The following is a 13,683-nucleotide window of genomic DNA, read 5'->3' on the forward strand; positions in this document are numbered from 1 at the left end:
AGACGGGAATCAGGGGCACTATGAGAAAGGACCCACATGCACACAGTACTGATAGAGTCATGTCTTCTTCTGGCAATAAGAAAAATACAAAGCAGTTAAAAGGTTCTAAATGATGACCCGGGGGCACCGTAAACCATTTAAGGGAGCCAAACAAATTTGGGCCCTGTGTTCTTTCTGTTTCCTTGCGTTGTTGTAATTTAATGTCAAGGTCAAAGCGATCTGGGCAGACTTAGACTCTTGAGGAAATCTGGATGAAATCACATGTGGAGAAAAATACAATTATCTTTGAGGGAGACTTTCTTATGACAATTTTAATTAAGCCAATTATTTTCTAGAAATGTAGATGCCCTCCTGGTGTCCAGGACTATCTTTCAACTGGGTTCACTTGTGCTTTGTGCTCTTGACCAGCTATGTCCTTCTGCTCTTTAAATCTCGAGGAAGAAATAGGACTCCCCATTCTGTAGTTTCAACCTTTTTTAAGTTGACGACCTTGATGACGCATCGCCTTTACCGAGGACCACCAGGAATGGCGATCTTGCCATTTTTAATGACTAGAGGATACAAGTGGTTCTTTTTCATTGTATTTTAAGTCTTCAACCAAGTGCATGTTCACTTCAATTTTTTTTTTTAAACTGCCCTGACATTGGAATTTCCCTGACTGGCCTGGCTTAAGTGACCGCCCCGTTCTACAGCCAGGACTCAATATTGCTGATAATCTAACTGGATAACCTCGTTCTTTAAGAAACATGGAAAAAATTCTTTGCATGTATTTTTGGGATAAAGTATAACACCATAAGCAATGATAGTTGTATGGTTATTTCAAGGATAAAGAATTGAAAAAGGGGTGATTTTAAAAATGAGATGTCTACACATTAAAATCATTTTAAAAATAAGTAATTTTTCATCTACATCAAAATAATCTGTGTAATATTGGGAAGGTTTACTTATCCTTTGTAAATCTTTTTTTTTTTTGGTTTTATTTGAAAGGATGTTGAAATATTTCATCTCACTAGGTAACTTTAATAAGTTTAATGCAGTACATAAAACAGCTAGCAGAGTTTTTGGCATTCAGTAGGCACTGGATAATTTTTAGTTTACTTTTTTATTTCCTTGCAGTTCACAGCAACATACATAATAGAAACAAGCTCTTCAGGCATCTGATGTTTAAAAGTGGTAGGTAACAGGTACACGATATACTGCATTTAGTGGTCATTCAGTAGCTAAATTTTTCAAAGCTCATCTTCACTGTGATCATCACTCTTACTTTGGAGTTAAGAAGAATCATACTTGTTTTATAATTCAAAAATAACACTACTGTACACTCACCTACTTGCGGTGTGTGAGAGAAATCAAGGGGCACTTAATATGCTTTTCGAGTTTGAGTCTCATAGCAGTAAGTATTACATTTCATTTAAAAGTCTCATAAATGGGGAGGATTTTTATTTGTAAGTGTGAATTTTCAGGCTGTGAGATGAAGGGTCAAGAAATGTTTCTGTTTGAAAGGATTTATGACACTTGATCGTGCTGGAGTCTTGGTAACGAGGCCAAGGCAGGAGAAAAAGGAGGAAAAGGAAGGCTGCACTAGGGGGAGAGAAAGCACGCGGGTGGGGGACAGGCTGGTTTTTTTTGTTCTGTGGGTCAGGTGTCAGCTCAGAGCGGATGGCGCGTGGTGACACACTCACTGGTCGCACAGCTTTTTCCAGTGATGTTGAATATATTGGCACACTAACAGCATCATTAAAGATGACCAGCAGCTGAAAGGTTTAGTTTAATAAATGAAAATTTTAACTATATTTTGTTTGGTAGCAATTCAGAGTGTACAATTTGCTGGAGTCAGCGGCCATTTTCTTCATTAAGAAAGTAAAATATGACAATAGCGTGTCTCTACGAGGTCAGGTGGGTTGGTGGTGGGGCTCTGTGGCCTGTGAAGTTTCACTTCAGCTGCTGTTACCATTTTCATTTCATGTCACTTTTGTCCCTACCTGTCGTTGAAGACGGGCGCTGTGAAAGTGTCCCAAATTCTTTATGTCTACATCGATGTATTTGCATTTTCCAGATTACTGTTCAACATTTGTTTTAAAATTAGAACAAGCATAACACTCCATCACATGCTTGTACTAAGTTTAACTGCAGAGTTTCACAGCTTAAAACCCAGTGGGCAACTTTGCATTCCCTGTGGCTGACTTAACCCACTGCAAGGACTGGTGAAGCCAAAGAACACCTGCATCTCCATTACTTTACTGGTGTACCTTGTTAATGACATAGCTTAATTTGCATATCAGTAGTACCTTTTCACCACAGGTGAGAAATTGAAATGTTCAAGGTCAATTAACTGCAAATGTTTCAAGCTGTAACAGTGGGCTATGCTGGGAAGAGGAGCAGTCAGTGAGAGGCCCCTCTTCCTCCTGATGAGAATTGATGGTCCAATTTTTAACTCAGTAGAATCACACTGATTTCTTTTTTCCTTACTGTGCTTCTCTTGTGCTCACTTTTTTAAACAGTGATCTTTATAGGAGTGTTACAATGGCTGGGAAATATGAAATTTCATATTAAAATGATGCATCCTTATTAACTACTGCCTTTAGACCATTCACATTCACTAGAGGAAGCAAAAAAAGCAAAATAATCAGTATTTTCTCAGAGGTATAAGCAAATATAGATACAAACTCCAAATGTAAATATGTCAGGACTTACGATCGTGACTGGCTGGGGCACTTCATTTACTCTTTCTCAATTTTTCTATGTTAAAAACACAGAGATAGGCAGTTGCAGCTATAAAATGACCACGGTGCTTGGTGTTTGTATTGGATTCTAGAGAACTTCAACTTCCAAACTTCTGACACCCTGCACTAGAGCAATGAAGCTGGCATTGGGACATAGAGTAGAGGGAGGTATTTACTCATTCAACCCCCGTCGTGTGCTTTTACTTCAGAAATGTGGTCTTGATAACTAGATAGATAAGGGATGGCCATGTTGCCTGGTGGTCAAATCCTGAAGTTCCCAGCCCCTATTAACACCATCTTTCCTACACCTACTGGGAGCTACCAATTCTGGTTTATGTATCGTAACAATCTGGAAGGCACTGTTGTGTCCCAGGTAAGAGCTCTCTGTGGATGAGGTCAAGGTATTCAGATTCTTGCTATGTGGCTGCCATCTATCTAGCAGGCTGCTTGGAGAATTAATAGCGGCGCCTTCACAGAGTGCCTGACACAAAGTACTCTCACTTGCTCAATAAATGTTAAGTAATAGAGTAGTGGAATAAGTGGAAGAGGATGGATGGGGTTTCTTTACATCTGAAGAAATGAAATATGCATGAAGAGTTGGCTGAGATTTAAAAAATAATGCTATGCAAGCAGTTCCCACTGAGGGCCCAAGAACTCCCCAAGTTCTTCGTGTCAAGGTACTATTTGAGGTGCTCTTCATAGCACATAAATTCTCTTCATTTGTGCAATATGGGTAATAAGCTGGGAGAGTATTAGGTCCTCCCCCCACCATCATGAACAGCCGAGCCTGCCTTAATTAATAAACAATACCAGGTCCCCAAATTCCCCAATGAGCTTAAAATATGACAATATTGTACTCTAACTTAGATGCAGTGGATGGTGTTGGTGGCCAAGAACACTCCACCTGTTCAGGTTACTGGCCCATCCATAGATTCTTCAAGGCAAATACAGAGAAAATTATGGATATCCCTGACAAGAAATTGCATATGTATAAATATTTTGGATCTAAAGAAAGGAAGAATATTGTACTTTTAAGGTAGGGAGTGGAAAACATTTTTAAACAATGACTGCCTCTGAGAAAAAAGGAAATTTCAGAGAGTATCTAGTAGTGCCCCATGGGGTGTCCCTGTAGGTCTCATGGACTTAATAGTGGATGTTTAGTGGGCTTGGCTTTGTATGGGGGACTGGTACTTGAGGTTTTATAAAGCAGGGCACAGATCAAGGAGAATGCTTGAGTAAAAACTATATATATTTTAAAGGTAACCTCTTTGAAATTTCATATCTTATTATCAGAACCTCAATTAGGGTGGCAAGAAAATGGGGGAGAGAAAACTTGATGTAATAATCTTATTTGGGGTGCATTTTAATAGCTATTAATGTTAGATAATTATGAATTCATGAGTGTGTTAAACCATATTTCATGACTTTTGGAATGATGATATATGGTTTACATAATCAGCAATGGCAATATTACCTTAAATAAATAACCCCTCAAATAAAGGAAGCATCATCATATTAAACTGAAGGAAGGAGACCCCTTAATGAGACACACAATGGGCACACCTATAATTTTCTGGGTTGTGTTAGACTGAAAAAAAATACGTGATAAATTCTGCTCTACCCATACTTGAATATTCAGCAGGCTCTTCCCTTTTCATTTATGAGTTCTCAAGCACAGCTTGCTCTGTGATTTCTTCTTAATTCTTCCCTCACTCTTCTCTTACTGACACTTCACCCCTAGAGGATAGGACCATGGTGTGTCTTGGTGAACTGACCGGAATGGAGGGCATGCTCATTTATGGAATTTGCCAGCTTCCATGGCTTAAATACTCTCACTGTGACCAATTGCAAGATGGCTGTATTTAATCAACAGCTTACAGAATTCCTTAAAATGTCATCACCTCTGACCCTCTGTAGATTTAGCTCCTTGCTGCTACTAGGTAGAACTCCCCGCCATTTGTGGTATTATCGCTGCCTGGCCTCACCATTAACATTTTTCACGGTGTGTTTCAAACATGTTTTTCAGTGTGTGTTCCTCCTAAAACATTGTAAATGCAGTGAGGGCTGGAAATCTTCCTTTACCTCCTTAGAATTCCGAGGCTTAATGCTTTATTTATTTCTCTAAGGAGTCTACACATGATGTGACATCACAGGTAGTTTTCTGCTTCCTCCATACTGTGAAGGGATTCCCTAATATCCAGGCTAGAAGTTACCCAGTCATGCATGTGAGCATGAACATGCCGGTTCCAAGTGCTGGCAAGAATTTCCACCTATCAAATTAAGTACTTGAAACATTCAGTGAGTTTAATCTTAATTGAATTGACCTCCCAGTGTCATGAGGTTATGACACTTTGAAATGAAGGTAATTAGCATAGGTTCCATCCATTCACACCCAATTCGCATCAAATTTGTGCTTTTCTATGAGAAGTTTCATGGTTAGGTAATTTGGTTTTCTAAAGTTCCACAGAAGAATGTGGTCTAACTAGCCTTTCTACTCCACTAACATAGATTTTTAACTAATTCTTCGTCATTTTTTTTTTCTTGTCTTCTATTTTCATAAAAGGAGCTGGTGGTTGGTCTCCACTTGTGTCCAACAAATACCAGTGGCTACAGATTGACCTCGGAGAAAGAATGGAGATCACTGCTGTGGCCACCCAAGGGGGCTATGGCAGCTCCAACTGGGTGACCAGCTACCTCCTGATGTTCAGTGATAGCGGCAGGAACTGGAAACAGTATCGGCAAGAGGACAGCATCTGGGTACGTTTTCTTACAAAGGACTTACTCTTTCAAGGCATCTTTGTTTACCAGTTTCTTAATCTAAGTTGAAAAACAGAATCTTCAGAATTACTTAAAAACATTTTCCAACAGAAAATACATTAATGTTTATTGTCTTATGTATTTCAAGGAATGATTTCTGAAAATGCTCAAGGTGAAGATCTCACAGAGATCTCAGAAGTTGAAAAAAATATTATTAGTCCACTAAATAGTGTGGAATTCTAAGAAATGAAACTGTATGAAGATTTTTAAATTTTATTCAATAGCACAATAGTATTACGTTATCTTGAAGGCTGGTCAAAAGAATTTATGCCTTTTATTTCCTCCAATGATGCTGAGATATCTCCCTCTCACTCTAGTATATGGAGGACTTTATATATAATATTTTCAGTATATACATACAGTAAGTCCTCATTTAAACCGTTGCCAGGGGGTTAGAAACTGAGACTTTACCAGAGGCTGATTGACATCTTTAGCATCTTTCTGGTCACAAAAACATCACCAAACTTCTAAATAAAGACCCCAGACACTTCTATTATTACACAATCATTTGTATTCATTCATTCATTCTTTTTCACAGCCCACTTATTCCAGGTCAGAGTCACAGGTGGTCAGTCTCCCCCTGCGGCTCAGGGCACAAGGTGGGCTCCAGCCCCGTCCAGGATGCCCTGCCACCCCAGGGACCATCACATATACCTCTCTCCTACTGAGACAGTTGAAATAGACCAATAAACCCCCATGCACATCTCTGGGATGTGGGAGGGGACTGGAGTGCTCGGAGGAAACCCACTAGACATGGAGACGGAGTGCGCACCCCACCCAGTGACATTGCTGTTTTTTTTTTTAATTCTCAATAATTGCATAAGGAAATCCTATTGAGCAAAACGATGTTGATTGAGGACCTGCTGTATATATATGCATATATCCATGATATATATTTAAATCATTCTTTACTCTTTTTAAAGTGTGTAAGTTTGTAAAAGGATGTGCAGTGTGCAGAGAAGCCCCACTCCGAGAGGAGAGGCTGTCAAGGAGGCGTGTTGTAGTACATGGTGGTATTTGTAGTTGATTGGTCGGGTTTAAAATCTGATGGAAGAAGGAAGCAAAAGGAAGTTTGCTGGGTGGTGAAAAAGTATTTCTTTGTTAGTGTAGAAAAGTATCGGTTTGGATCTTATGTGGGCCACAGACAATATACTGCAATCAAAGAACTATTTTATTTTATTTTTTTATTTTCCTCTGGCTGAGCTGCCGGAACCAGAGAAAATGAGTAACTTAATGAAGCATCATTCTTAGCACACAGATAATTTGGAAGCCTATTTGGGCACATAATGATAATTTTGTTTGATCAGTCAATTGCCTCTCTTTTGAAACTTGCTAGAACTCTGTTATACGTTAGAAACTCCTGAAGAAATGGACTGTGATTTAGTCACCTCTGGATTGCTAAAGCACTTGGTGGCCATTCAGTACATGTTTATTGATGTAAATTGAATTGAGAAGTAGTAGTCTTACCCTTTCTCTAGAGAGAACGGCAGTCAGTCTGGAAGAAGTTGCCTACAAGCATTTTTAAGAAAAGTTTCCTTAACATCCGAAGCAAGTTGCATCTAAGAGTGAGAAAAAGCTGCATATTGTGGTTGAATTAATTACATGAAAACCATTAAAACTAGGGATAAAATAAACAATACTTGTGAAGCAATAACAATAAAAACCTAATGAGGTAATTTATTTTTAACTAGGTGTTTAGACTATCTTTTACTCTTTTTCTAAATTAAGCATTGGATCTTACACCTGATAAGTAGTGGCTAATGCGTGTTTCTATTTAGCTCTGTTAAGTAAAACGTATGTTTTTGGCATTTAAAAAAATGAGAGCCCAACCAGGAAAGTTATTGTTTTTTCATTAATCAAGCTGGGGAAAAGCCACACATCAGCAGTGCCATTGGTCTTCTTGCTCACTTGTAAAAAAAGATGATACTCAGCATAAAATAGTGGCTTGAATGATATTCTTACCAATTCAGACTGATTAGAAGGCAAATGGCATCTATCACAATTACCTGTCAAGGTATTATTTTTTAGGTTTGCTGTGTTTTGTTACTTAACTTACTGTCTTCTCCTGAGTGTGAGAACCCTGAAAACACTGTACCTCTCAACCATTCACCTCAGCACCCCCAAATTCTAATGCTATCTTGTATGTTGCAGGGAAATGCTAAATGTTGGCTGCATGTATGTGGGAATGAATGAATAAGTAAATGAAAAGTACATTCTCCTAGGATACTTTTCTGAGTACAGTAACTAAAAGTGACTCCTCCTGTCCCCATCAACTCCTCTTAGTGCATTTATGTTGTACTGGTTAGAAGTAGCACACCTAGACTTAGGATGGGCCATTTCTCTCTCTCCCCTATAAATTTTGAAATTTTTTTTTATGGGGGACAGTTTATCTTTCCCATGTTTGGATTTATGGTATCCCATAATCAACGTGGCACACAACTTACTGAGTGAATTAGTGGGAAAAAATACTGCAATTGAATGAATAGATTTGAATACATTGCTATCCTAATCTGTAGCTAACTTCTTACAAATTTCTGGGAGGTATTAAAAGAGTGCATGTTAAGTCATTGAAACACTAGCGTACATCTGAACCCACCAAAGAGTGATTCAGAGGAGCATGCAAATGTGGGGCATAGATTCCTAGAGATTTAGAAGTTGGCCGAATATGGAAGTCACTTTAAAGTGAGCTTGTCAAAAAAGTATTACTTGGGTATGGAACAAAAAAGCATTACAACTTAGATTATGAAGGGGTTTACTTAGATATGGAAGGGTTATCCCATGAAACTGCAAAAGTGTGAACAAAAGCTTGGATATTTCCAGAGATATGGTTTCCCATGTAATAACCAGTAGACCACTAATCCGGATGGACTCATGTGTGGGGTGAACTGGGTGATAACTTTGGATATGGTAAAGAAAGTTGATGGGTAACTTTGAATGTGGAGATCAAAATTAAGACCTGGTGCAACTGGTACCATGACCACACATAAGACAGGTAAGATGTGTCGATCAGACTATCCCAAGTCCCCAAACCTTGGTGATGTTTCTCTCTCTATATATGTATATCTGTTTCTCTCTCTCTCTCCACACACACACACACACACACACACACACACACACACACACACACACGTTACCTGTTCTTTCCAGGTAGACTGCAAAATTATGTTCTGTTCCATTACTTAGCTCCCTTCTGAGGGCAACTCCTTGTCTCTGAAGGTACAATTGCTGAAGGAGGGACACTGAACCATGGTGAATTGGATGCTGGCTCTTGTTATTTTTGCCTGGAATATTATAGATCCTTTCAATTTGGAGGTTTTGCCAAAGAACAATTTATTTATTTATTTTTTTTAATAAGCTTTCTTTTTTTTTCCCTTTAAAGATTTATTTACTTATTTATGCAAGCACTGGGTACAGTCAGAAGCGAGGGAGGGTAAGAGAATTCACCAGAGCAGGGAGGGGAGCAGAGCAGGCAGAAGCACTGAAGTACACTGCTGAGGGGAGCAGCGGGTGTCAGGAGAGGTCTGCGCGCCATGTGGGACCCTCCTCCGGTGGCCAGGGAGCAGCCGGGGATCGAACCGGCGCCGCGGAGGCTTCGGGCATCTTCGCAACCCAGCGCTCAACTGCTGCGCCACCGGGGAGGCCCCAAAGAACAATTTTTAATTGATACACATAGTAAGGATTTTAATCCTTTGTTACATCTTAACTTTGTATTTACTGACTTTTTAGAAAATATTCTTTCCCCAGTTTTCCTAGATATTATGAGATGTATACAAATGATACATCATGCCAATTTCCTTTAAGAGATTCACAGTCTGCGCCAGATGATATCAATAAATCTATGAAAGAGAGTCAGGAAGCACAAAGCCTAGTCCTAGCTTGCAGTAGGGAGAGGAAGAAAAGACAACTACTGTCAGTTAATAAACAGATAGAACATCAGGTTGGCTGGAAATGCTGCAGTGAGATTCCCTTTCTAGCACTAGATGGGACAAGGATCCTGTCTACCCAAAAGAATTCTCACAAATAACCTTTAAAAACAAAGAAAAATATTTTATTTACTATCTATACAGGTCATTTACCTACTTAATAAATGTATGAAACTAACATACATATTTTTAAAAATTACACTTTATAACATTTATTTCCTTGAAATAAAATTTATGTTCCAGTGTTCATAAATGCAATTTATACAATGTAGACTACATATCTTATAAATACTTTATACAAAAAATCAAACAAGGCCAGCCACTAAAACTGCTGCACTCAAATGGAAGACAAATCAAACCCCTTAACATCTATGATCAAAAGACTTTTCAGCCAATTCATTGAAAGTGATTGAAAAAGTGCATGTAAGGTGTAATTTTCACCCATTTCAGAATAATTGCTGAAATAGCACAAAACTAATGTCTTAAGAACTGTTTTAAATATATCAATATATGCAGTAACTTTACAGCTAAATTACCCACATTGTCTCTGATACACGTCCAAGATTCTTTTCCACAGCAGACTATAGGACAAGGGATGAGATCATATCAGTTTCACAAATTATTTAAGCAGATGTGATTTATTTATTTATTTATTTATTTTAAAGATTTATTTATTTATACAAGAACCAGGGTACAGGCCAGATGCGCGGGAGGGTGAGAGGATTCACCAGAGACAGAGCGGGGAACAGAACAGGCAGACTGACAAAATACACTACTGAGGGGAGCAGTGGGCAAGACGAGAAGTCTGCTGTGCCTAAGCAGATGTGATTTAATAAGGAAACATAGTTTATTTCTTACAAACTTCATTTTACCTAATTAAAAAAAAACTTCAGCATATTTCTAAAGTTTGTATGTCTTGGTTTTTATTTTTTAATTAGGAGTGTCCCATGTCACATTTCTGGGTTTGGCTAGTGAAAAACTTAGAACCTCTGTGACTTAGTAGAAAGTCAGCTAGATAGAAGCGCCACCTGTCATAAAATATTCATACTACTTTTATCACTGTAGATGTTTGAGTTGTCAACTCTATAAGCCAGACAGGGCAGCACCGCTGCCAGCAAAGATTTTATTTATTTTTTTTTTAAGAACATCATTTTTCCCCACACAATATACACATACTTGGTTAGTATGAATACAATAAATACTTTTTTTCCCTACCACCATACCTTACACCCTTTGACCCTTTTTCCCTACCTTTTCCCTCGGAAACACAGAACTGACTTCATTTATTAGCTTTATGAGTGTGTTGTTTTGTACTCTGACTTGCTTTACTAAGCATTATCTCTTGAACTTGTTCCAGTTTGCTGTAAATGGCAAGATTTTGTCTTTCCTGTGGCTGAATAGTATTCCACTGTGTAGAGAGAACACATATTCTTTTTTTATTTATTTCTTAAAAATTTTTTTTTTGCATAGGTGAACTGGGGTGTAGGCCAGGGGTAAGATGTTTCACCAGAGATAGAGTGGGGAGCAAAACAGGTGGATCTACTGAAATACACTGCTGAGGGGAGCAGCGGGCGAGCCAGGAGAGGTCTGCTGCGCCATGTGGATAGCTCCCTGGCTGGGGTCAAATTCAGTGGCAGAGGTGACAGTGCTGAGACTTAACACCTAGGCCACCAGGGAGGTGCCCCATAGAACACATGTTCTTGATCCAGTCAACTTAGGTTGTTTCCATGTTCTATCTTGTAAGTAATGCTACGGTAAACATTGTCTAGTACATGATTTTTTTGAGTTAATTATTTCAGATTCTTTGGCTGGATGCCCAAGAGTGGGATCGTTTGGTCACACCATTTTCCTGAAAAGATTTTTTAACATGTATGTATTTCAAGTAAAATAAATGGAGGGGTGTGGGGGTGAGAGGGTTGGTTACTGGAACACCTGAGGAGGTCGAGGTGCAGGTATGCAGTCGCACTATGACCTTGATGGACTCCCCACCTTGCAAAGGGCATCTTTTGAGCCCTTTCCTGTGTTGAGCCCTTGTTCGAGTAGACTTAGCCTACAAAAATAAAGCACAACTGTGTCAATATCATGTATGTCAACATGTCATGTCATCAAGCTTAAGGCATTGCAATACTTGCCTCCCTACTTGGACAGATGCCTCGAACATGCCTCAAGCTGCTGTGGCCTTTCAAGACTGCCTCTATTCTCATGCCAAAAAGACAATTTTATTGAATGTCTACACTGTTTGTCTGTATACTCAGGGGATATCATGTTTATATTTCTGTCCTCTTTCATATGAATTCTCCACTTTTTGATAAATGATCCACCCAAAAGTGCATGGTTGAATGGTGGCAGCCTTTGGTTTTTAAGATGGCATTAGTTATGAATCAGAACAGCTAGTTTTCTGGGCACTTTATCAAGTCACATGGTTTACTTCACCTCATTGCCTCTGTGCCCATTCCATGGTATGTTGTGTCAGTCCCTTCCTGTAACTTTTCTAGGACACACTTTCATATCAAAACGTAACATACAAGAAAATAGACATGAACTCCCGTGAATACATGCACAGCAATGTAGGATAGTGGTATAGGATAGTGGCTTTATATTTTGCAAACTGACCTAAGCAAATGAAATAAAACCTACTTGAGGAGAGTGCTTAGAGCTAGCAGCAGGCTTGACTTGGTGCCTTCTTTGGAGTGCAAGCTCACGTTTAGGAGTGTTCTGAAATCCTCAACCAGAGAATAATGTGTTTTCAAAACACTTTGCAATTTGTCTCCCACATTCTACCATGTGGCAGCTCAGGGACGTCTCTGTCCCCTCCTTTCCATTCCCCCTTGTCACTACTGTGACGTGATGTATAGATGTCCACCTCTGCTTTTCTCACCCCCAGTCTCGGGGTGCTACAGTCGGAGTTCTCCTGTCGGTCATGAAAGGTTTCCTCATTGTTTTTTTTTTTTTTTTAAAGAGGCATGTATTATTTATTTATTTGTTTGTTTGTTTTGTTTATACATGCACTGGGTACAGTCAGAAGCGCGGGAGGGTGAGAGGATTCACCAGAGCCAGAGTGGGGAGCAGAGCAGGCAGAAGGACCGAAGTACACTGCTGAGGGGAGCAGCGGGCGGCAGGAGAGGTCTGCGCGCCATGTTGGACCCTCCTCTGGTGGCCGGGGAGCAGCCGGGGATTGAACCGGCGCCGCAGAGGCTGCGGGCAGCTTCGCAACCCAGCGCTCAACCGCTGCGCCACTGGGGAGGCCCTCCTCATTGTTTCTTAAGAGTTGGTGAGGTTTATCGGGGTTTATCGATTACAGAACAGGTCCTTTTTCATAAGTTTACATTTTTAATTCCTAAATATATCAAACATGTTTCAATCAGAGATGAGGATAGAAAAATACAGAAAGCCAGAGAGGAGGAGATAAGATTGGAGTGGATACAATTATATTCCTTAAAAATCTAAGAGAATCATTTTACCATTTTTTAAAAGGCCATTGTTATGTCTTCGTGACTTAATTTTTAAAATCAGTAATTTATCTTTCTATAAATACCTAGACAATATAAAAGCATACATAACCTAATATGTATATACTCTTAAACTAGAACCAAAATGAACAAATGTCAAGGGAAAAATTAAAATCTATTGTATGTAATTTAAAATATATACATAATATATGTGAAAGTAATACTTTGACTTACGGACATTAAGTGATGAATCACATATAGTAATTGATCATTTAGTCTTTTAATGTCCATTAGTCAAAATATTTTCATATATATTATGTATATATAAGATTTGGTACATATACACAAAGGAATATTACTCAGCAATTAAAAATGATAAACTCATGCAATTTGCAGCAACATGGATGGAGCTGGAAGGGATCATGCTCAGTGTAATAAGCCAGAAAGAAAAAGAAAAATACCGGATGGTCTCACTCAAAGCAGGAATCTAGAAAACCTAAGTAAGGGACCAGGAAAAAGAATAACTATAAGAAAGAAAAAAATCAAAATCAACAAACTATAAACCAGAGACACACTATGGGGGGGGGTGGGGAAAGGAGGGATTGGGACCCAAATAAGGGGGGTGCAATTGTATGGGGAATATAAAAATAAAAATAAAAAAATAAAAAAATAAAATGTTCTGAATAAAAAAAAAGACTAAATGAAAGGACATGTATTTTTGAATTGAAAATTATATTAAAAAGTATTCATTCTATGTAAAATAACCCCTAA

The 13,683-nt window shown here is 38.8% G+C and overlaps 1 protein-coding gene across 5 annotated transcripts in view; it reads left to right on the plus strand.

Annotated features, from left to right (window-relative positions):
* The window catches only part of CNTNAP4 (contactin associated protein family member 4), a 271,211-nt gene that overhangs the window by 100,356 nt on the left and 157,172 nt on the right, over nt 1-13,683 (plus strand). For all 5 annotated transcript variants that reach the window (XM_054697006.1, XM_037516186.2, XM_037516184.2 and 2 more), the window contains one exon: nt 5,287-5,480. In XM_054697006.1, coding sequence (XP_054552981.1) covers nt 5,355-5,480 — 126 coding nt within the window. In that variant the 5' untranslated portion in view covers nt 5,287-5,354. The remainder of the gene's footprint in view (nt 1-5,286; nt 5,481-13,683) is intronic.

The sequence above is a fragment of the Talpa occidentalis genome, unplaced genomic scaffold (genome assembly GCF_014898055.3).
Source record: "Talpa occidentalis isolate TD23 unplaced genomic scaffold, MPIMG_talOcc4v2.1 talOcc4.17, whole genome shotgun sequence".
In the NCBI taxonomy this organism is placed as follows: Eukaryota; Metazoa; Chordata; class Mammalia; order Eulipotyphla; family Talpidae; genus Talpa; species Talpa occidentalis.